The sequence below is a fragment of the Thrips palmi genome, unplaced genomic scaffold (genome assembly GCF_012932325.1).
Source record: "Thrips palmi isolate BJ-2018 unplaced genomic scaffold, TpBJ-2018v1 HiC_scaffold_4, whole genome shotgun sequence".
NCBI lineage: Eukaryota > Metazoa > Arthropoda > Insecta > Thysanoptera > Thripidae > Thrips > Thrips palmi.
Genome location: NW_023144631.1, coordinates 12,545,141 through 12,570,080, shown reverse-complemented (window position 1 = coordinate 12,570,080; position 24,940 = coordinate 12,545,141). Strand labels below are relative to the sequence as shown.

The window sequence follows — 24,940 nt, the reverse complement described above, 5'->3', positions numbered from 1 at the left end:
GCATCATGCGTTCAAATTTCCCCGCCCTACGGTAATGTACGAGAAGGCATTGCACTTCACGTGTGATGCAAAAGCATTGCGCCAATAGAGTGCTTCGGAGGAAATCCAGACAAGAAGTCAGCGACAAAACGGGGCTATGCTGTCATGCTGAGGGCTGGTGGCCCGGAATAGGGTATTTGAGTCTGGTGACTCTGGTTCGGATGAGGTCTGGGGCTCATCCGCAGCGTACATTTCCCATAGAAACTCCCATTTTGAACTCCCGTTTTGTTCTCCTTCAGGGCCAGAGCTCAACACCCTACAGGCAGAGTGGGGTATAGCGTGCGCGCCGCTTTCAGGCTACTCCGCCAATTTCGACCCCCACCACCGCTCAGCAGACGCTCTTTTGTTTCTCCCGATCTGTCGCTCACTTCCGGTCTAAGTTTCATCCGAAGTACCCTATTGGTGCTCTGATAAAGGGATCAAAGGTTGTACTTCTACCATTTGGATTATCAGTGACGGAACATCCTACCTATGCTTCCGTCGGTTGTCCGGAGTTGCATTTTCTCGTTGAGCCACTCCCTGAGGCCGGGCTCGTCCACGTTGTAGAAGACGGGCACGGTGCCCCCCTTGGTGCTGTTCCAGGGCGTGCCCTGGATGCCGCGCAGGAACCAGCCGCCCGCCCCGCCCGTCGCCAGGACGGAGAAGGCCGCCCCGACTGAAGGCGTTTTTCGCGTCGCCCCTGAAAAGTTTGACAATCCTCGCAGGTAGGTAAGAGACAATCCAGGCCAATCGTTGCAACTGTAAAAATGTTAAGACCGTTACGTGAAAATGTGACGAGGATCTACGAATTTTGGAAGGAGGTGCTGTGCTGTTACAAATTTGTAGTGCTAGGAGGGTAGTTACCGCCAGAGGCAGGCGAATTTTCTCACAGTTGGATCATGATAGCCAACAAATGTCAATTTGAAAGGATTTTTGATTTTTTTTTCTGCAAGTCGGTGTGTTCACTGGTATAACTAAGGCGCACTATTACGCTCTTCGTGAAGCGTACAGCCAGTGCCCTTCTTCAAGCGTACAAGAGTTCATGCGCTCCTTTCTTCCTATCTAAATGCATGGGGGCATTGCCTTAAAGCGTAGTTGTACGCCTCAAGAAGGGCGTACAGTCTTGAAGCGTAGTTGTATGCTTGAATGAAGCGTTCAACTACTCTTTAGTTTTACCAGTGTTGTGTGTGATGCTAGTACACTTTTTCATCAAGCCGTTCGAAATTATAGTACTCTGAGATGTTCGCCTGCCTTTGAGACTAAGTCCAGTGAAATGATTGGGATAACGGCTCTGAGCTGGAAATAATTCGCGAGAACTTGAAACTTGAAGGTTCATACGGCGGACAAAATGAGCCATATTTGGAGATTTTTTCAACGGCGGATTCATTCAATGGGCGTTCAACCTTTTCCTTTTCGAAACGGACTTCTAAATGGTCGTCAAAACTACGATATAATAAGATCCTTTTCTTCACAACAGTAAGATGGGTCCGGCGAATGATTTTGGTTTGACGATTCCGGGTGGTATTGAGATACGCTTTCAGGCCACTAGAAAATGACTGTCGCAAACGAGACACTGCCGGCGTTTGAGGTTTGGGGTCAGATTAGTAAACCTTACCTGAGGTCGGTTCGGTGCAAAACTCGGCGTTGAGGAAGTCTACAGGAGGTGCGATCCTGCATGCGCCCAGGGTGCGGAACAGTGTAGGAACCAGAGTCCGTTGGCTGGAGTAGGCGTCATCCCACACTTCTACCTGCGAACGAGAAAACAAACGCACGGAATGTGAGTCCAATAACACAGGTGCGTACATGCGATGTACACTTTATGCGCTTATACTACATGCGATTTACAGCATGGCTGTTAAGGAGACAGTAATCATGTACTGTTGAGACCATCAGGTTAAATCTTCATTGAAATCATCTACGTACACTCTCCAGTTTGAATAGAGTGACTACCAAGCAGGATACACTGCAATGCCCGTGGTAAGTTTACTTGCCACGAATTTGGCAAGCCGTTTTGAATGCCAAATATTGGCAAGCTTGGCCGGGAAATACTCCCCAGCTTGCCAAAATTTGGCAAGCTTTGCTCGGAAGTACTCCCCAGCTTGCCAAAATTTGGCAAGCTCATGAAGAGTGTCGACCAAAGCTTGCCAAATTTTGGCATTCGAATGATCAAAACCGCTTGCCAAATTTGTGGCAAGCAAACTTACCACTGGCTTTGCAATGTCTTCATAACAACGGCACACTGAGAAAAGGCTACGTACGTACCAGCCCTTCGGTCAGCGAGTTGAGCGGCGCCGTCACCCATCCGGGTTTGGGGACGCACACCGGCATCAGCGTGACGGGCGAGCTGAGCTCCAGCAGTGCCACGTCGTAGTGCAGCTCGGGCGGGGCCTCGGCCCGCGGCCCGCAGCCCGGGCAACGCTCCTTGAGGTGGATCCGCCGCACCTGCACGCCGAGGGGAAATAACTCCAGCCAAATTTGTACACCGAAATTCATCAAACTTGTAAAATTCGTCGAAAATCATGGAAGTTCGAATGAAATTCATCGAAATTCGACTGATGTTCATTGGATTTGTATACTGAAATTCGCAGTGATTTCCCCTTGGTTGTAGGGTCAGTTGGAGTAATTATGGGACACGGGGTAATTGCTGAGCGAAGCGAAGCACCCTGTTTGGGATTTTGAATAGCTCATTTGTCCGACCCCCCCCCCCCCCCCCCGATACCTTTAGTTTACAAGAGGTATCTTCCTCTGTTTATTTTTACTATATTCATATGCGTATACATAGTCCAAGCTCCATAGTCCAAGCTCTATAGTCCAAGCTCTATAGTCCAAGCTCCATAGTCCAAACTCTATAGTCCAAGCTCCATAGTCCAAGCTCCATAGTCCAAGCTCCATAGTCCAAGCTCCATAGTCTAAGCTCCATAGTCCATATTCTATAGTCCAAGCTCAATAGTCCAAGCTCCATAGTCGTACGCCAAGCTTCATAGGCCATTTAGTTTGAGAATAAGATCTGTCGCGAGTAGGGTATGATCTTTCGCGAGTAGAGGAAGATCTGTCACGAGCCTGTTAGGTTAGGTTAGGATTGGTTGGACCATTTAGTTTGAGAATAAGATCGGTCGAGAGTAGGGAAAGATCTGTCACGAGTAGATAAAGATCTGCCACGAGCCCGTTAGGTTAGGTTAGGATTGGTTGGACCATTTAGTTTGAGAATAAGATCTGTCGAGAGTAGGGTAAGATCTGTCACGAGTAGAGTAAGATCTGTCACGAGCCCGTTAGGTTAGGTCAGGATTGGTTGGATCATTTAGTTTGAGAATAAGATCGGTCGAGAGTAGGGAAAGATCTGTCACGAGTAGAGAAAGATCTGTCACGAGCCCGTTAGGTTAGGTTAGGTTTGGTTGGACCATTTAGTTTGAGAATAAAATCTGTCGAGAGTAGGGTAAGATCTGTCACGAGTAGAGTAAGATCTGTCACGAGCCCGTTAGGTTAGGTTAGGATTGGTTGGAACATTTAGTTTTAGATTATTAAATAGCCTTCCGTCGATTCAAGGAGAAACCAACCATTGCCGAATCACAATCCTTTGCGCAAAAGCATACTTTCTGGCTATCACCCCCCAAAAAGAAAAGAGGCTCATTTTCAAAATAAACACATCCAAATTTACTACTGATGAAAATGCATTTCCATCTCCAGCAGAATCCAGCTCAGCATCGAGGCCGAAGGCTTTCCCCTGGCTAGTAATTGGGACAGCTGTTTCTTGGTGAAGATTTGATATCTCAGGACTCACACCACTCCAAATGTGACGCTTCCTTTGTGAAAATAACATCTGGTATGGAATGAGTTCTAAAATGTCAAATCTTCTCCAAGAAACAGCTGTCCCATTCTTACCCCGTGTCCCATAATTACCCCAACTGACCCTAGAAGGCTGCACTGTCATTCCAGGAACGTGACATCACGTTGAAACCAATGTGACAAAATGTCGCGTTCGTTTGTTTCTTTTGTCATATTCTTTTGAATACGAGTTAGGTAATTTATGGCTGAGTCACATCCAAACGAATGTGACGCAATTCTCAAACGAACGTGACAATTTGTCACATTCGTTTGAACGTGGTGTCACATTCCTGGAATGACATTGTTCATTCACATCCGAACGAGCGGGACACAATGCTCAAAGGAGTGTGACATTCTGTCGCATTCCTTTCAGCGTGCTGTCACGAGAAGTCACGTCCCAGGAAGGAGGGTGTACAATACTGATAAAGTCAACACGAGGATCGAAGTGTTCTCCGAATGAAGGACCCAATCCGACCCAATCAATATTGGATATAGTACCAGGCGTGAAAACTTCGAGCCATCATTAATTTTTAAAATACTCACTTCAACAGAGAAAGGGCCTCTTCCGTCGGCAGTAATGTATTTGACGAGGACGTTGCTCGTTCGGATGGCTTCTCCGGGGCCCGACGACTCATTTGATTTCCTCGAGAACATGTTTAAGGCGGCTGGAAACAGAAAATTGATGATTACCTCTTCCAACGTTGTTCTTAAAGAATGTTTAGAAGTCATTGGGTCGCTGGACTTGCATACAAGGTAGGAGCAGAGTTGAGATTGAAGTATTTCATCTCGAAAAAAAAAGACAAAAACAAAAATAAAACTTACACGTGACTACCATTGATGTCCTAATGAGAACGCCCCCACGAACCTCCCACACGGGGTTGTTGCGATACACGTGCACCTGGACATTCCACTCCATGCGGTTTCTGGACGCCTTGTAGAGAAAGTCGTTTTCGTCTTGAAGCTCATCCTTGGAGTTGAACAGGCCGCACTGGTGACAGGACCGCAAACAGTCAGAAAGCCACGTGCGGAGGAAAGGGCACAGTGATCGGAAGAAGATATGAAGAGGGATCATTTCTGTTCCAAAGATATTCATTGGGTTTGTGATAAAAAGATCAGACGCAAAATAGCTATTTAAAAACCGGGGGCTACAAACTGAAAACTGAGTCCGTAGCGAAAAGAGAATCCCAGAGAGAGTCCCACCCAGTTTGTATTTTCAGCGACATTGATTGACACTTTTTTGCTACGACGATTCCCTGGACCATCCCCAACAGAAGCGCTTTCCAATACACTCTGAGGGATTATTCGACTCAAGGCTGGACTTCGAACATTGCCCGAAAGTTTTCTCATCTAAGGGTACACTGGCACTCGCTCACCTCAGTAGCAGTCGGCCGCCCTCCTACACAGTTCTTCGGCCCACTGTCGTCTGGAGACTTCAAGTTCACTGTTAAAAAAAAGAGAGAGATGAGGTATTTGGACCACACCATACAGAAAATAAAAGGGATAGAGTGTACAGTAAGGATTCTAGAAAGTACAAGAGGCCGGGACTAGACAACACTCGTTCCTCACTTGGTACAACTATTGTTTTAACTTGAAAGTACAGTCCTTCCCTGAAAATTTTGGCAGGAATTGTTGAAGTTTTCTAGCAGTATCTGGCTGACTCACCGGGTTTTATCTTCCTCAGCTCCTCCCGCATCCATCCTTTCAGGGCATCGTCACGGAAGTCAGACGCCAGTCCCACGGTGCGATGGCGCAGCCGGGCAAAGCCCGTGTAGAGTCCCTGCAGATACCACTGGCTGCCAGACGACACCAAGAAGCCTCCTCCAAGCACCGCCGTCGGATCTTAGATCGAAAGCACATGCACCACAAATCCAAAGGTCAGACTTCTCGCCACTCCAGAGGCAAGACATAAAAGTCTCGCCACGATTTGGTCAGATCTAAAAGTCTCGCCAAAATTTGGTCAGACAAAAAAGTCTCGCCACAAAACGGTCATACACAAAAGTCTGACCACAAAATGGCGAGACTTTTGTGTCTGATCACGGTCTTAAGGCCGTAACCGTCCGGCGCATTACGGCCTTTCGGTGGCGGTCAGACACAAAAGTCTCGCCATTTTGTGGTCAGACTTTTGTGTATGACCGTTTTGTGGCGAGACTTTTTTGTCTGACCAAATTTTGGCGAGACTATCAGGTCTGACCAAAACTTGGCGAGACTTAAATGTCTCGCCATATTTTGGCGTGAAGTCTTTCCATCCAAATTGCAGTGTGTTCGTGAGCTACTGTGCTCCGCCATCTCGATTTGCAAGTACCTTCACTGTTATTCAAGAGGCAGCACCAAGTATGCATTTTGTTAAAAAATATTTACTTCAATGTTTTGCAACAATGCCAAGAAGAATATGCAATAAAGTTATTTAAAGCAGCATTTAGCAATCAAAGTACCTCCAAATGCGCCTTTTCTCGCCCAAATCAAGGGGTGTGGTTACTTCATAATTTTTTGCGATAGATAAATTACCCAGCGTGTGATGAATCGATGAAATTGCAAATCCAGTTTCATCACAAATTTTATTTTGAATAACAAGTATCGCGGAATGAATGACAGTATCTGCGACGTTTTGCGGTACTTACCCAGAACGCCGGGGGTGGCTGACGTGCAAAACTCATTGGATTCCCTTGACCGATTTGAAGACTGGCGGAGCTGGGTGCTGCACTCCGCTGGTCCCATAAACGGCACACTCACCAAACTGTGGTTGGTAGGACCCCACGAGGACCACGCCTCGACCTACGACAGTTGAATCGGGCCAGTGTTTCCACTAACGAAGGACTGTGTAAAGCGTTTCTTTCGTAATTCGAATAAAACGCTGAGAATCTAAACGCTACGTGTATAGCATCAATTGGTGAAATGCTTTTCCATTGCACATGAAGGGAACGGCCTTCCCATTCCCATTCATTAGCATACATCATTTTCGGGAAGCATTCCACATTAGGCGCCATTATGGCTATGGCATAGCACGTATGGTGCGATATTTCAATGTATTGCACCATCCATAAGTGCAACGTTCGTATCGTTTGGAATCTCAGTGAATTCTCAGTGGGAACCAGGGGCGGACTGGCCCGGGGTTGGCGGCGGGGAAATCCCCGCCGCGCCCCCCGGTATACGGGCCCCCTATAGACCGAAAAACACTAAGTATTGTCCAGTTAAGTAACTCCAGAGCATACTTTTGACTCGGAATTGCTTCAAAATACATCAAAAGTATCGATTTTAGCGTCAAAAGCTTACAATACTGTTATTGTTCATGAAAAAACCCTGAAAGATAGGCAAATCCGGGCCCCTCCGGCCTATTTCCCCGCCGGGCCCTTTAGGAGCCAATCCGCCCCTGGTGGGAACTAGAAAACAGCACGTCGGAAAAGCGTTTTCTTAAACCCAACAAACGAAACATTTGGTTTTTGTCACTTAAACGTGGACGTTTCTTTGGCTTCAACTGATGACCGAAACTTGGCAGTGTGATGTAGTTGTCATTGCTTCTTACCAAGCCCAGCTGCCCGGTTGCCAACGGCTGGAGCACGTTTCCGTTGAGGTCGAGACATATCGGGGTGGCGAGCACGGCCTGGTCCGGACGCAGCTCGAGCAGCGCCACGTCCAGGAGCGGCCGGCCGTCCTTCCCGACCTCGGCACTCTCGCGCACGAGCACACGGACCACCTGCAGAAGCAACACATACGGGAACGTTGCTTCTTAAGGGGGCTCATACATGTTAAAAGCACTTTGTAAAGAAATTTTTTTGATGTAGACTGATTAAGATTTTACAATTTCTGTGTTAAACACCGGTGTAAATGCCATCAGGATTTTCTGATTGAATTTCTGATTCCAATCAGAAATCAGGATTTCCTGATTGATTTTCTGATTCTGATTGTCAATCAGGAATTATTTCTGATTTCTGATTGTCAATCAGGAATATTTCTGTTCTGATTGCAATCAGGAATTATTTCTGATTCTGATTGTCAATCAGAAAAAATCCTGATTGAGTACCGACATCAGAAATTCCTGATTTCTGATGTCTGAGTGCAATCAGAAATTTCCTGATATTTGATTTCTGATTGGCAATCAGAAAATTTCTGATGCTTTCTGATTGCTGATTGCCGCTCAGAAATCAGAAAAGAACATCAGGAAATTTTGTGGTGTAAAGTACAGATGCCTATAAAATGGAAAGTATTTGCGATATCGGTTTCAAATTGGTATGTGACATGTTCAGCCGATTTGAAAGGGGCCATTTTAATCTTATGCACATCGGATCATCTTTAGTAGCATATCGAGGCCTGATCACGAGCTATCGAAAATCGGACTTCAGATTTGGATCGGACTCAGTTTTGACCCCCAGAGAAGTTATCATAAATTTTTGAATGTGCCTCGGCATGGTCATATTACCGATGTTTGAAGTTGTTTTACCAATCAGAACGTCCACTCAGAAAAAACAAAATCAGAAATAGTCAATCAGAACTGGTACCAATCAGAAATCATCAATCAGAGGTGCGCGAAAAAACATCAGGTTTTTCCAATCAGAAAATACCCTGATTGACCAATCAGGAATTTCCTGATTGAAATCCTGATGAATTTTACACCGGTGAAACCCTTTTAGATAATGAGTAAGCTTCATATTGGCTTAAAGTAAAGTGATTTTGGACATTTTTTGGAGATTTAGTCGAAACGTTTAAAATTTTGGTTCTCGTAAGATTTTGTTCGCATACTTGCTCAGATCTGTGGGGAAAAAATCGGGAGACTCATCCCTAGTAGTGTCATAGAATTGACTACAATGGGCTTTATATCTGCAATTGTTTTCAAGAGAAAAAAATAAAAACAATTTTTTTAACAATTTTTTAAACAAATTTTTCAACAAATGAGTCTCCCTGATTTTAACATGTATGAGCCCCCTTAAATAGCAAGACCGCTTAAAAAAACTGCGCAGGGTACCACTACACTACTACTAACACAAGAACTGCGTCGACTTAAAGAGACTAGCAAATACGAACGAAATTGCATGCTTGGCGCCAAGTACGTACATGTTCAAACACTTGAAACCGCGTGCTTGGCCGAGTACACTCCACGCTACGCATATGCAAACATGAGTGAGTACTTGCCTATGTATGCAAGTGTATACACTTGACGAAGCCTCTCTGCATGTGTGTGTGCTTGAAGGTATGCCCTTGAAAACGTGCAAGTAGGCTTTTAAAAGTGAGTACAGGCAGGCGGAAGCATTTTCAAAAGTGTAAAGTAAGACAGGTTTGTAGCGTAGGTATATGGCACTTACCTGGCTTCTCTTAACGCTACCGTCTGCGGCTGTCCAGAGTACAGTGATAGAGTCTGTTGACACTGTCGGGACTATACCGTCACCGTTCCAACCAGACAGGTTCACTACGGCTGCGCTGTCTGCAAACATTTTTGAGTGATAGAAACACAGCTTCATCCGCTAGGCAGGGTTATCCATCCAGATTTCTCCTATCCAAATGCATGGGGGAAGAGAAACTATGCTCGATTTCAAGCGCAACGTCTTCAGGCGTGACATTATGCTTGATTCAAGCATACAGTTTCGCTTTAGTTCTACCAGTGTACTTAGTAGTGTTTGCAGTGCAGTGACTCGTGTTCTCACCTGTGAGCACCGCGTTCGGCTGGATGAGCATGCCGGACTCCGTGCGGCTGCCGCTTCCAGAGCCCACCACCACGGCCACCGTCCAGGGCATGTGTCCGCGCAGCGAGAGTCCGGCAGAGAGCGGCTCGCACAGATTCACGTTGCCACACTGCCAGGCCGAGATTGGAAGTCAGCCAGGTGCGATGTTCGAAATGACGTGATATTTTATCTCATTCATTTAAATGTGATGTCATGGAACTAGATGCTATTGTAAGCTCATTCATCGATTACATAATTTAGTGTCCACCTCGTGACACAATTTGTCCGATGAAATTGCTATTTGCAATAAGCATCAGACACTTTGTATCACCTGGTGGACACAAAATTGTATCGGGTATCAGGTGCACTTCAAATTGCATCATTCATGGGACCAAAAAAATGAGTCCCATGACATTTAGAGTGTACACTCTTCAGTTTTGCCGGGTATACTCACAGTGGGCTTGCCGATCATGTCGCTGGTCTTGGACAGCCATTGACGCACGCCGGGGTCGCTCATGTCAGTGTACGCGGTGACGGTGCCGTCAGGTGTCGACACACTGTCGGACCCGACGCCGCGCAGAAACCATGTGCTGCCGGCGAACACGTACAAGCTGTTGTGGGCTCGCAGTTGCTTCGGACCTTCAGAAAGTGATATTTGTAAAAGTCACAATCACAACATCAAAAGACAATGATCGAGTGAACACTTGCAGCAATGAGCGCCACTGCATTCTATCACGTCCTCGACTATCGTCACTCAAGGTAATACGAGAAAAGCATTGGAATTTCTGTAAAAAGCTCTGCATACCAAAGTGTGCACTGCAAAGCCTGTGGCAAGTTTGCTTGCCACAAAATTGGAAAGCAGTTTTGAATGCCAAAACTTGGCAAGCTTACTTGGCCCTCTCAGCCCCTCTCAGCCGTGGCTGGACGATTCTGAGTGTCAGACTCAAGTGGGATACACTCTCAGCCGTTTACTGTCTTTTCCCCATTAGCAGACGTATTTCTGTAAGCAACCATAATACTTAGTATTTAGTCTTAAATACTTAAAAATTTATTTGTAATTTACTAAGAAAACGGTAATATCACTACATTAATAAGCAATTGCTCAGTAATGCTGACAAAATATACTAAGGATTATGGTTGCTTACAGGCAGAAATGCGTCTGCTAATGAGAAATAGTAAAAGGCTGAGAGTGTATTTAGCGTAAGCTTTTACTACGTGCTGATGTTGAGGTAGAGTGGTCATTGGTTTTCCTACTTCTTCCGGGTTTCTCCAAAGCTTACCTTCCTGGACAGTGCACACATGGTGACTGCCGGGCTGGGCCGAGCTCAATTGCTTGCAGCTGGTGGTGTTCAAAATGGGAAGGCGCGTCCACACCGTCGAATTGTCCGTCTCGTAGTCTGACAGCGCCTAGAATTGACCGTCACTTTATGAAGCAACCCTCCGACGTAGCGCCACATAATTCAGGTCAGCATGTTTGTTGGTTGGGCCACATGAATAGAGACTTATGCTTCCGTGGATCGATGTCAATAGCTACCTCTTCCAGATTCGCAGCTTAAGCCCCAGCCCCAAAATGCTGTTACAGATCAGATTTTCATCTTTCATCTGTGGTAGCCTCATTTGTACATCCCATACCCTCCCTCCGGGACACCTCAATCATGCTCACTTTTCAGTTCACCTATCAAACACACATAGTTCTTTGCCACAGGATGACGATACTGTCTAAAAATTGAAACAAAGCGACGAACCGTTCCGAGGCGCTCCTTTTTGAGCAGCGCACCGCCAGTCCAGTCCAAGCACACGGGCATCAGGTGCACGGGCTGCTTCAGTTCCAGGAGGAGGATGTTGTAGAACAAGCCTGAAGCGGCGAGCACGTCGCTCGGGAAGAAGCCGCGAACCACCTGTTTCAGGAAGAACGTGACAATGGTGATGGAGAAAGTGGATGCACTCAGATACGGCGAGCCTTTTAGATAGGTTTGCGCCGAAACTTGAAACTTGTAGTTTCCGCTGCCTCTGGTTCTTTCGCCGCTCTGTCTTCCTCGCACCCATCAGAACGAGCAAGGAGTGCGACAAAACGAATCTCGGAATCAGTCTTCAGACAACGAAAGCTTATACACACTAAACTCTTGTGGACTTTTAAAATGCATAATTTTGCACCCTTTATGCATAATTATGCATGCAAAGATACGTACGTAAGGTGGTGAAATGTTATGCTCCCGGTGTGCATTTTATGAAGAAGATGCTTAAAAAGTCCACAAGAATTTAGTGAGTGCGGGAGTGCGGCTCACTCTACACCGCGCTGACGTTGATCGCCTTTCGAGGCTCTTGAAGTGTGCCTCGCGACGGGGCGTCACTCTTAGCCACGTCGACGGGTTTCCGACAGTCGATGGGATCGGCCGGTGGAAGTCACGGACTTAGCCCCTTTCAATCAGAAGTAAATGCATATGATGACTGCACCCTCTAACGTTTCTGTTACTTTGGATATTATACACTCTAAATGTCTTAAGGTGAAAGGCTACACAACACACCACTTATTACTTTGCAGGTTTTATTAGAGCTTTAAGCTTTGCACGTCACTGTGCATGCGATTCAAAATGCACAGATTTCATGCGTGACTTTTCGTGTCTAGTAAAGCGCACAAATTCATGCATTTTGAAACATTTGAAACTGGTCATTTTGCAGTTTCGTGCATGCAAGAAAAAAAAAACAAAAAAAAAAACTGCATGGTGAAGATTTCCTTCATGATACAAACGTAATTCTCCTAAATATCTATTTAAAAGGTACAGTGAATTCTCACAGGTATGATATTTAAGACAGCTGCACCTCCATGATTTAGAGAGCCAGTCCACACTGTAAAATAGTGTTGTCACTGTATAGCAAACCGAGGATGACGTTTTCATCACAGCTCCTACATGACTGCATGGGCGTGGTCAGCATTTTTTTTGAGGACACCCTTTGAAAGGGAAAAATTACCCTTAAAATTTTTGAAATTGTCGTCAAATGACAACCAAACCCAAAAATTTTTCGCAGTGTGCAAGTCTGCTTTCCCTCTGTTTCCCCTAAACTGAACTGCAAAAATATTTGGACACCAACGCGTTATGATGGGGTTTGGGGACCAATAAGAGCCCCGGTGGTGACCCTTTTCGAAGTCGTGGTTCGAGGTCTGTTTGTAGTAGACGCCCACCTCCCGGGGGAAGTCGAACTGCCCGCCGCGGCGCCACTCACGATGCTGGCTTGGTTACGTCCACGCCGCAGCCCCGGCCCTCCCCTGAAAAACGGGTGACAGACAAGTGCGAACGAAGTAGTCTCAAGTGTTCACTAGTAAAACAAGAGGCTGAAAAACTACACTAAAAACCCTCAGAACTTTTTTGAGCCCGTGAAAGGTACAAGCTATTTAGGTTTTATGAAGAAATAGTTCGAAAATACGAAGTATTCTCTTCGCACTGTGCTCAAAATAATACTTAGACCCGACTAAGAAATCAGCTGCTTTTTTTTGTAAGGCCCAAAATAGTTGGGAAGATTTTTAGAGTGATTGCCCTTTAGGGCTTGAAGGCTTTCAAGCCCCTTTTTGGCTTTTGTTGTCACTAGCAAAATCATGGATGATATTTTCGTCACGTTAAAATGATGAAAATCACATCACTAAAGGATTACATTTTCATCAAAGCCCCTGTGCTTGTTGCATGGGCGTGACAACCATGTCATCAACAATGTTGGTAACATCCTTGTAAAAAAAATTACCCTGTCATCAAAAGACTACTCAAATTTTGACTGCGGAGCGGAGGTTTTTTTTAAAGGGAAGAGCTTTAAAAATTGTTCGTGTTAAGGGGGGACCCTGGTGAAATTTTTCAAGTAGGCTTCAAAAAAAATCCCAGAAGTGAAATTTGTTTAAATTTTTAGGTTCTTATGGGAGTTCCCAAAACAAAATTCAATCCAAATGTTGAACGGTCTCTGGGAAAAGTGGCTTTTTAGTGTTTTTTGGAGCGTTGGGGAAAAATCTTCCTGCGTCTTTCTTTGGGGACAGAAAGTCTTAAATTTTTTTTTGGGGTTTATCCTAAAGGTGTAAAGAAAGATTTTAGTGATGGAATTTTCAAATTCAATTTCTGTCCTGAGATATGAGTTTTCAAATTTTAAGGGGGCACACCAGTGAAAATCGGCAAATTTTTGCCTTCTCTTTTATTTTATCTTATTTTTCTGCTATTCATCCCGAGTCAAAGGGCCGCAAACCCACCCAGAAATTCCGATTACTTTGGCTTGTGCACTTTTTTAAAAGTTGCTAAAAAGGAAATTATTTTTGCTTTTTTTTGACCAATTGTTAACGTTTGGGGGTTTTCACTTGAACTTCAATTACAAAACCCTTGAACCCCCAAAACGCAGTTGAAAAGGGGGACATTTTGGCGCAAGCGAACAAAAATACGTCAAAAGACGCATTTATATCCGAAAAAAACACGTCAAATCTATGTTTCCCCCTTTAAAAGGGGTTTTTCTCCAAACACCTTTTTTTTACCTTTGTGCCACTCTCACGGGCGCAAAAATGAAGATAATTTAATGCGGTTTGCGGCAAAAAGTTCGTTACACTTGCGTCTATGGTGAACCTCGGAAATGGCCATCCCTAAAAAAGGGCGTGAGCTGCAGCCATGAAAGTGCGAAAAAAAATTTGGGTTTTAAAAAAAAGTTTCTATTTTTGCCCTCTGAAAAAAACAAAATTTGAAATCATTCTTTTTTGGGATGCCCGTGGTTCAGACCATAGCCGCAGTGTCCTGTTGAGAAATTTTTTAAATCCCGTGCGCGAAGCCCAAACCAGAGAGGCGGAATCGTGGCAGGAGTGAAGCAAGGTCGTTGAAAAATGAAGTGACTGGCGCTTCATCTTGCCATCGCCACCTCGCTCTCCCATACTGATTTTCCCTTTTTTTTGACATAATTTTGAGCCAAGAATAAAATATCAATCGAATACATCGGGTTTCTTTTTTTAGAATGATCGTTTTTCGAAACCCCTGCATTTTCACTGGTGTGCCCCCCTTTAAAATTAAAAAAAAAGTGATTTTTTTCCCTTTTTTCAAACTTTTAGGTGTGTTTTAAAAAAAGTAGGGCTGATATCAAGATTCCGTCACTAAAATTTGTCGACAAGTCATCAATGAATAGAGTCCATGCAAGAAGACTCATGTAGGTGTCAACCAGGAACGCAGGAAGCCTTTCTACGACAAAATTTTTTGTCGACTGAGCAAAGCTGTGAAGTTGAGCGTAGAAGCTAACGACAACTGATCTCAATGTTATTTCCTTCCAAATGATAAAGAAACTACCCACTTAGCTTAAAGGTGTTCAACCTGTTGAATCTGAAACCTTCTATGCACATTTTTATCTATGAACTTTGAAAATACAATTTATTGGAAATTTGGCGATTTTTTCACCAGGGTCCCCCCTTGACTTCCAGTCCTCGGCGCAAGCCCCTCACCCGTTTACCTCCCCGAGTTGAATGAGGCCTGACATCCACGGCACGAAGGTGGTGAGGTTGGTGAAGAACGAGTAGGTGGTCTCTTGCGAGCTGCCCAGCGACACCACTCCGCGCAGATACCACGCCCGCTCCTCGTTCGGGAAGGCGATGCCACCCCCACTGTCTCCCTTGGCCACCGTCGTGCCTGCCGGGAAGGGAATGACGTCATGGGTCCTCCACGCTACAGAGGTAGCTGCCCACTAATACTCCCCAAGTTCCTGAGCTTTTTCTTTGCAGCACGAAGTATTATGACAGAGCAGTGAAGTTTGGAACTCATCGTGGGGAAGAAATTCTCAGTAACTTGTTACCACTTTCTTCATATAAATGTTTCTGTATTACGAAAGATTTGAATCGTAAAGTACTGAGAATTAGGTTAGAATTCTGGCTTTTTCTACAAACTTTCCGCCTGCCCCATACGTACGGTTCACGAACCCGATGCAGAACTTGTCAGGAAGCTTGTTGTACACGGCCAAGCTGTCCGTGACGTGCCGCTTGCATTCGGCGCTCTTGATGAAGGGCAGCAAGGCGAACCGCAAGGAGTCGTGCGCTCTCTCCGCAGTGTCGCCGAAGCCGACGACCTGCAACACGCCGAGGCCACGATCACGCAGCGCACAGTGGGCCAGAAGACCGGCGGAGGTGGTCAAAAACGGGTTTTGAGCTCCACACCCTCAGTCCCGTATCGACTTTAAGGTTTTTGTGCAAACGTATTATGAACTATTTTCTCTGTGGCTATGCACTATTTTGTTCATTGTATAGTATAATGTATTAAGTCCATTAAACCTGACTTTTTGTTATTTGCAATGTACTTTTCAATTTCTACATGATCTATTGGCAATTTAACCTTTAAAACGATCAAAATTGTGCATAGCTGAAGAGAAAGTACATTTTACGTTTGCTCAGAAAACGTCATAAGCAAGGGAGAAAAAAGTCCATAAATGTCTGAGAGTGAGAGTCGCGAAATGGGACTCGAACCGAAGGTGTGACCCTACTATTGGTGCACATAATGGTGCTCCATATGGGTAGGTATAATACACACTCGAGTACACCCTTCATCAAGTTTTCAGCGCGGTGGTATCCCGGCCTCGATTCAGGATCCAATGAAACCTTGAGAGAAGGGCGCAAACAACTCCTCTTAAGGCGGCAGGATACGCAAATTGAAGTTGTCGGATCAGGCTCAAAATTTGCACACGTATTCGGGACATCACAGGGAGGCGAGCCACAAATTTTTTTTGACCTGGCTCAATTTTGAACAAAGTTATTGAACTTTCAAAACCTCAAATTTCCTGCAGTTCGATCTCAAAAAGTATAAGTCCTAGAAGAAAAATAATGGCAGATTCGTAAATCGGGCGACGAGATCTAGGTCGGCGGGTATGTGGGAAGTTTGTGCGAGGATATTTAGACGTTAAAATTCGATGTTCAAAGTCGTCAATTTTGAGGCCATTGTTCACCGGACTATATCGGATGCAGCTAACCACTTTCAAGAGCCGCCATACACCCGACGCCCTAGGCCCTGATGATCCCTTCAATATGCTGTAAACCGTTTTTCCCTAGGACAAGTACTTTTTGAGATCGAACTGCAATAAAAAGACCCTGTTTTTGCCTCATTTTCCCCGTTTTGAACTTGGCGGTCGTTTGCCGGAGCGCTGGAAGGTGGCGCGGTGGAAAGGACAGGAACTACGTGCAGGCCGGCCGGCCTGAGTGACGTCTTTGTGACGGACAGCGTGCCTCGCTCGCCACTACCTGCGGCCGGTATTGTCTCCGCCCGCCGCCTTCCCCTCCCCCTCCCCCTCCACTCCCCTAGGCAGCCCGAGCTAAGCCGGAGCTGCACTGCGCTGGGGGACTGAGGCCGGCCGGTGCGGAGAAGCGGTGTGCGAGCCCAGCCTTGGCTCCGGCTGATATCGGACCAAATCGAACTTAAATCGTGGACGTGACGCGGCGATTTGAAATTGGCGAAAAGATGTGAAACCATTTGATGGTGCCCGGCCTTAGAGATCATTTATACCCCTATGGCAGATATCAAGCTTCAACGGGTATCAAATTGATCGAAAAAGAGACCGCAAACTCATGGTGCCCATCCGCCCCAGTTTGATTCGAGCATTTAAATTTTGAATTTGCTACGTAGGCGCGCTGAAGCGCCGCGCCCAGCCGCGCGTCTCGCTGGTCGGCTGCCGCTCCCCCTCCACTCTTCGCCCGGGCCACGTCTCTGGCTGCAGTCCGTCGCCCGAGGTGCGACGCTGGCCTTACAGATCATTTATACACCTATGGCAGATATCAAGCTTCAACGGGTATCAAATTGATCGGAAAAGAGACCGCAAACTCATGGTGCCCATCCGCCCCAGTTAGATTCGAACATTTAAATTTTGAATTTGCTAGTAGGCGCGCTGCAGCGCCGCGCCCAGCCGCGCGTCTCGCTGGTCGGCTGCCGCTCCCCCCTCCACTCTCCGTCCGGGCCACGTCTCTGGCTGCAGTCCGTCGCCCGAGGTGCGACGCTGGAGAGGATTACTGCATGATTGACAGGTCACCTGTCCCAGCCGGCGGGGGAGGAGGGGGGCTGGAGGGGGAGCGCACCGACGCAGAGGTAACGGGACTTGCGGCTCGGCGAGGAGCTCGGTGCATCCCGGGAGAAAACGCGTATCTGTATGGCCATACCTGCGCAGATATGCCTCGCCACTACCGCCATCTCTCGGACAATGCCTACACTTTTGGCATAGTTATTGGCACGGAGTATCGCCTTGGGGTATTGCCATCAGAGACTTTATGCCAAATCAGAGGAGCCGACCGTATCCGGCCGCCTTAAGATGAAACTGATATGATGACGACATGGGTCGTGGCAAGTACGAATGGAGTATCAGGGCAATGAAGTCAAAACCGGCAACACTTGCAAACGTCGCGGTCACACCCGAAACATCTTGACAGTCCCGGTCTCTTGAGAGGGAACTGTAATGCCATAACATATGCTTGTCAGATACTTACCGCGCCCAGCTCTCCATGGCGAAGGTTGGGCAGCTCCAAGCCCCAGTCCACGCAAACGGGCATCGTGGTGGAAGTAATGTCCACCTCGTCTCGGAGCTCCACGAGTGATATGTCATTCGAATACAGTTCTTTGCTGCCACCGTAGTCCTTGATGTAAATCTTCTCCAGCTGACATGCAAATAATAATACCGTAACATTGGGTTTTGCTGGTGCAAGCATTGGTAAAGTGCGCAGTAAGTAATTAAGTGTAAAATAAGCTAGCTTGTGCTATTCGCCGGCCGTTGTATTAGACACATGAGAAACCCGTGGATCCTTTGTAGTTTTACATTTTCTAGTTTACATTTTTGACAAACTAATTGAGAATTGGAAAGTGCGAGATGAAAAACTTTGTTGTCATAGTCAAAATCAGTGAACAAAAACCTGTCATCAATAGATGCGGTCAAATTCTCAAAGTGTGTAAATGCTTTTAGAATCAATTCACATATTCATTGAATAGGCGTGGGTAAAATGGGAAGAAACGTTTTAATTATTTAAGCCTGGCGCAAGATATCCGAGACCTCGGATTGAGCAACCCTTATACCGTCATAGAAATGATGATCTGCTCACTCCACAAGTACATGCCTGGTAGGCTCAATGTAGGTCAGCGTGTGCATGACCTGGACAAGTGACTTGCATAGAAGGATTTGAAAGGTTGTAGAAATGCACTTAACCTAACCTCTCTGTACTGCTCGTTTGGCTCTTGTTCGCTGACATTCCTCTTGATCTTCCCAAAACCTGCTCTGTATATTGCCTCGGGAGACATCTTCTTACCGTCGTGGAAGCAGTGAGCAGCTGAAATCAGAAAATGAATTTCAAGCCAAACAAAAAACTGAGGAAGTTCCTGAGAAGGACAATAAGAGATGGATTACATCGAGGGTTCACTGAGAATCAAAAAGTCATAACCAGGGCACCACAGGGTGAGATGAGCTCCATCACCCAAATTTAGGATATAAAGTTGCCCTCACCCAAAATATAATATTGAACGTTCAACGTTATTTACTTCAGAAACGAAAGATTTCTGTACAGAAATCTTTCGTCCTGTACAGAAATCTTTCGTTTCTGAAGTAAAGAACTCTCTAAAGCTGTAACTGCACTCGCACTTCAGTCACTTTCTACAACTGAGTAGGATTGTCAGAAACTACATGCTGTGCGTTGGTGACCCGATTCATCAACTCAAGTACCTTCGAACACACTGACTCACTCTCGGTGATTCCCATAAGAAACACCATTTCCCAATCCAGTCCTTCCATGCGTTAAATAGGACAGCGTCTCATACCACCAACTACAAAGAAGTGCAAGTTTGTTAGAAGACGTTTTGCTTGGAATGGAAATTCCCCATGTATTTAGATAAGGGAAATCTTGATGAAAGAGCCTGTTAAGCTTGATTTGAAGCGTAAACTCACAGCACCTGAACAAGAAGCGTAACTTAATACTACACTTTAGTTTCACAAGTGCTTTCGGCGAGTCTCACCGGACACGAGGTACTTGGGCGAGATGAGCGTGCCGCCGCAGATCTGCTGCAGGTCCTTGGTCAGGTCGTAGATGACCACGTGCCAGGGGAAGTCGGCTGCTGAGGCCGTCACGTTGCCGTCGCGGATGAAGCTGATCCCTTTGCCGGTGGGCTGCCCGCAGACTAAACACAGATAATTTTAAAAATAAAGACGTGAGATTGAACTCTTTGGGTCGTGAAACGTCTTCTAAATGACTGGATTATTAAGAGCAGCACACAGTAGACCGCACTGTGGAAACCTTACGAAGAAGCGTGCCAGGTGCTAACTTTTCTCCTTTTGAAAAGAATTACTTCGTACATCAGCTTTCTTTGTAACTTTAAAATAACTTGTAAAATTTTGTATTTACATTGAAGATTTTTTTTTAGACATAACAGTATGTAACGGTTTAAAATTTAGAATATTCTCATATTTCGTAAGTAAGTTTTAGGAATTTTTCCGCTGAGTAGCACCACTATTGCTGTGCGGGCGCAACTCAGTTAAAAAGCTCACCTGGCCGAGAGAAGTACATGCACTCTTATTTCACATTATCTCGGCCTTTTCAAGAGCGTTCAGCATATTTGTAGCTTGCGCATTAAACAGCTCTTGCCCGGATACAAAACTGTCACCGTAAACAGGGCTCACTGGGCTCGCATCGGAAGGGCTGCACTGTCCACTGCCCGTCTGCCCCGCACTGGGACTCGAAGCTGGAGGCCGGCAGGTAGCCGAACAGGAACTGGTGCAGGGGTTTGCAGCGGAACCTGGCGGTGGTTCCGGCAGGCACGCTCCGCGCCGTGCAGTCGAAGGGCCGTCCCTGGAACCGGCACTCTGCCAGCACCGTCTTCGACTCCAGCGGTGGGCACGTCACTGCAGCATTCAAACGTTTCACACTGTGAAAATTTGTTGTCACTTTATGACAAAAACGCGGATGACATTTTCATCACTTTCAAGTCTCGACAATTCTCATCACAAATTGATGACATTTTCATCAAAGCTCCTATACTTTTAGCATGGGCGCGACAACAATGTCAACGATCAATTTTTTACGACATTGTTGTCGGGAAAATTAGCCTTGAAATTGTCATCAAGTGACCACTCAAATTTTCACAGCGTGCACTTGGAACCTGGGGGTGCTCTTCGCGATCCTACTTTGAAAACTTAAGTGTTCTGACCGGGAAATAACTTGAATTTAGGTGTACAATCCCCTTAAAATAACGTTGAAATAACCTCATGCGAAATGAAATCAAAACAACGTGAGAACGTGAAAAGACATAGAAATGATGTTGAAATATAGTTGAAGTCTCAGGAATTTGCAAACTGAGATGATCTCTATAAGTACACTCTTAGCACGTTACTGACTTTTCGCCGCTTTTCGCTCACTTTGACAGTACCTACGTATGCAAGTAATTTGTTCAAACATGAAACGTACCTTTTCGTTTCTCATAGGGATGGTTAAATAGTGTGCTGACGATATATTTTCGTAAAGTCACGCACCTGGCGCTGGGGTTGCCGCACTTGCACTCGATTCCGGTTCGCATCGAAAGGGCCCTTCGCTCCACAGCCCGTCCGTGCCGCACTGCGACTGGAAGTTCGGGTCCCGGGAATACCCGAACTTGATCTTGTGGCCGGGCTTGCACTTAAAAGTGGCGACGGTCCCCGGCGAGACTGGCTGCTCTTTGCAGGGCACCGGCTGCCCCGCGAGCGTGCAATCCGCAACCACCGTCCGAAGCTGCAACGGTGGGCAAGTCACTGCAACCAACAGGAGAGCGCGGTCAAAGTTTTTCAACCCGAAAACTCATCTCCAATATTCGTAAATCAGTAGGACTTCCAATCCTCTCCACTATTTGTTTGTCAGTGTCTAGAGTGTTGGCCGCCTCCACCGGTCTTCTAGCCCACTGTGGGCCGTTAAGTTACGATGTGACGTGTCACGTTCAAACAAATGACACAACATACTCAGATGAACACGGTAAAAACGGTACCTGGTTTTCCCAGGAAGCCGATGGTAGAGACATAGGCCATTTCCAGGGAGTTCCTGGGAAAACCAGGAACCGTTTTTACCGTGAACGTGACAAAGTTAAAAAACAACAACAATTGAATAACAGTGAAGACGGGCTGGTCACACCTGGCTGGCAGCTGAAGGGCTGCATACTCCAGGCGCTATCGCTGCCGCAGCGGGACTGGAACCTCGCGGGCGGCATGTTGGGCAGCGAGAGTTGATGCCCAGGCATGCAGAAGAACCTGGCTAGGGTTCCAGGCGGCACAGGGTCCTTCATGCAGTCGACGGCACGCTCGCCGAGCCAACACACCACCCGGACCGTCTCCGACTGCAGTGGTGGGCATGATGCTGCAACAAGAAGGCACTGGCTGCTCGGTCTCCACCGGGAATCTAGGGGCCATGGCCATGAGTGTAGCGTCACTTGCTGCATGCGTTTAACCCCCCCCCCCCCCCCCCCCGAGGGCAAACTGCCAGTAGTAAGCCTGCAAACAACTTGACTGGCAATCTCCATGAATGCATAACTGTAAGCCTTGATGAAAGATTTCATTCTTGGCGTTTAGAACCAATTTTCCAAAACTTAACGCGAAATCAGTCGTAAGATTCCCTACTCTCTCAGCCGTTTACTGACTATTTCTCATTAGCAGACGTATTTCTGTAAGCAACAATAATACTTAGTATTAACTTCTTAAATACTTAAAAATTTCTTTGTAATTTTCTAAGAAAAGGGTAATATCAGTACAGTAATTAGCAATTGCTAAGTAATACTGACAAAAAATACTAAGTATTATGGTTGCTTTCAGAAATGCTTAAGCTAATGAGAAAAAGTCAGTAAAAAGCTGAGAGTACAATTCCGTTATCTTGTGTTGGTCGCGAGTAGTATCGGCTGCCCCCTGGACCGTTTCCATCACTGAAAATCAAATAGTGATACATCTCACTCTCTGAGGGATGAGACATAACTGTCTCACCGAAAAAATGGTGATACTAAAATGTATCTCCGAAAAAATAGTCGTACACGCATGTATCACCGAAAAACTGGTCGTACACGCATGTAGCACCGAAAAAAAGGTTGTACACTAATGTATCACCGAAAAAAGGGTGATACTTCCCCAGGAAAACAAGGGCCAATCTCGCTGATGTCTCACCGTTTTTTCGGTGATACTTTTTTGTACGACCCTTTTTTCGGTGAAACATGCGTGTACGACCATTTTTTCGGTGATACATTCGTGTACGACCTTCTTTTCGGTGATACATTTTGTATCGCCGAAAATTGGTGAGATGTCTCACCCTTTGAATTGCAGTGATCGCACCAAATGCGATAACGACGAATGAGCGCAATGCTTTGGTACCGGTACACAAATAGCCTCGCAATGTTCCCTTTATTCATGAGGCGTTTCACTGGCTTTTTTCTGTGATGTATAACCGCACAGATTTCTTCATTTTTGTATAAAATTACGTACAAATCTGTACAAAAAGTCCATCTCCATTAATAACAAAAACTGTGACAACTCGTACAAACTTGTGCAAAATCATTTAGTGTCTAACACACGTAAAGTGCAATGATTCCCCATGCCTTGGTATAGGGCGTTTTCGGTGTGCATTGGTGACTATCATATTGTAGGGACAATGTCTCATTGTATTGCGCCTTACGCGATATCTTCATAGCGCTTAAAATGGCGGAGACATCAGCCCACCCTGACACTATACGTACTTAAAACCAGATACACAACCCAGGGGCGGACTGGCTCCTAAAGGGCCCGGCGGGGAAATAGGCCAGAGGGATTCGGGTTCACCTATCTGTCAGGGGGTTTACATGAACAATAACAGTTTTTTAAAGCTTTTGACACCAATATCGATACTTTTGATATATTTTGAAGCAACTCCGAGTCAAAAGCATGCTCTGGAGTTACGTAACTGGACAATACTTTGTGTTTTTTGGTCCAAAGGGGGCCCGTATACCGGGGGTTTCCCCGCCGCCAACCCCGGGCCAGTCCGCCCCTGACACAAGCAGACTTACGCTCACCTAAGGCCTGCGGCACGAAGAAATACAACACTGGCACAATGAAGAGCATATTACTTGTTGTGGTGTCGAGAAGACGACGATGAAACTCTTGTCCCACGGGGCAGCATCCATCAAGATTTCTGCATTATAAAATAAGTTTGTCAGGTTACTTTGCTGAACACTGACGCAATAGGCTCGTTGAATCGGCCCTCGAGGTCGAGGGGGTAACCACTCGCGTAATACCCTGTACACAAAAACCGTGTATTACGCGTAATACACGTGGTCGTAATACCCTTTTCGGGTCAAATGTGCCAAATTTTTGCATTTTAAGGCCGTAATACACGTGTAATACCTCCGTAATACAGCGTAATACCGAGTAGTCTGTACACGATTTCTTGAAGTGTTTACCCCCTCGCTCGAGGTTTCACTTTCTAGCGGAACAGGGCATGGAATTTGGGGGCAGCTTGGACACCTCTCTGCACGCGAGGGCTGTGCTGTGCCCGGACGATACACCAAGAAGGACGGTGGGAAAACTACGTGGCATAAGCCGTAAATTTGGCGCCTTAAAGGCTTGTTGTAGTCCGTGGTTTGTCGAGGTTTACGCCTGGAATACGCCAAAATTATGGCAAAGTCGGCGGTGGCGGAGTGCGACGTTGCCACACTTACCGACCCTCTTGTCTTTACTCTCACCCCCGGGATTCACGCCAGCTCATTTCAATCCGAGATTTTCTAGTTCAGATCTATATTTGTGGGGTTTTTGGAAAACGAAAAACAACAACAAATTGGCGAGTCTTTTTTAACTTCATTGCATTTTATTCTTAATTTCATATAACCCAAACCGTGACGTCTATGACAGGCTACACACACTGCTAATCCAAGTGTGGACCAAGTCCACGCTAGATAGCGTGGACCACGGTGGTCCACGCTAGGAAACGTGGACCACAAATGGTCCACGCTAGGAAGCGTGGACCACGAATGGTCCACGCTAGGAAGCGTGGACCAAGCCGTGGTCCACGCTAGGAAACGTGAACCGAGCTGTGGTCCACGCTTCACAGCGTTGAACTTCTCATAGGCCAATCACACTTCCAAGTGTGGACCATCCGTGGTCCACGCTTCCTACACTGTGGGAAAAAATCACAGTAAATCCTGTAGTGTTTAGTACAGCTGTGACTGTAGTTCAGAGTACAGGATTTACTGTACTCTTTTACATGATCTACTGTACTTTGTACGGGATTTACTGTATCACAGGAGTGGAGTACGGAATATCCTGTACCAGGTACAGTAAATACTGTAGCCAGGCACAGTAAATCCTGTGTTCTGAACCACAGTAAATCCCGGCATAAAAATTAACGGGATTCACTGTGTTTTTTTCGCACAGTGTAGCGTGGACCATTCGTGGTCCACGTTTCCTAGCGTGGACCATTCGTGGTCCACGTTTCCTAGCGTGGACCACCGTGGTCCACGCTACCT

The 24,940-nt window shown here is 46.1% G+C and overlaps 1 protein-coding gene across 1 annotated transcript; it reads right to left on the bottom strand.

The window, feature by feature from the left end:
• Window positions 1–488: 488 nt before the first annotated feature.
• LOC117649633 lies at window positions 489–23,605 on the bottom strand. The gene is made up of 24 exons (XM_034392539.1): window positions 23,492–23,605; window positions 21,598–21,819; window positions 20,970–21,224; window positions 20,121–20,342; window positions 19,460–19,621; window positions 18,665–18,780; window positions 17,950–18,117; window positions 15,398–15,554; window positions 14,946–15,121; window positions 11,784–11,843; window positions 11,237–11,389; window positions 10,772–10,898; window positions 9,946–10,130; window positions 9,474–9,621; window positions 9,135–9,253; window positions 7,361–7,531; window positions 6,459–6,612; window positions 5,503–5,679; window positions 5,214–5,281; window positions 4,663–4,828; window positions 4,384–4,505; window positions 2,281–2,460; window positions 1,634–1,766; window positions 489–718 (listed from the first exon to the last, which is right to left on the bottom strand). The coding sequence occupies exons 1-24, from the start codon at window positions 23,538–23,540 to the stop codon at window positions 489–491; spliced, it is 3,720 nt and encodes a 1,239-aa protein (XP_034248430.1). The 5' UTR covers window positions 23,541–23,605.
• Between the last annotated feature and the right edge of the window lie 1,335 nt (window positions 23,606–24,940).

What these genes read in the sequence shown, in the direction of transcription:
- LOC117649633 (XM_034392539.1), bottom strand. Translation starts at nt 23,540, where the DNA reads ATGCTCTTCATTGTGCCAGTGTTGTATTTCTTCGTGCCGCAGGCCTTA. An exon ending in GCCCTTCCGATGCGAGCCCA is followed by an intron (nt 19,622 to 20,120) that starts GTGAGCCCTGTT and finishes ATCTGTGTTTAG; the next exon opens with TCTGCGGGCAGCCCACCGGC. An exon ending in CTGCATCGGGTTCGTGAACC is followed by an intron (nt 15,122 to 15,397) that starts GTACGTATGGGG and finishes CCTTCCCGGCAG; the next exon opens with GCACGACGGTGGCCAAGGGA.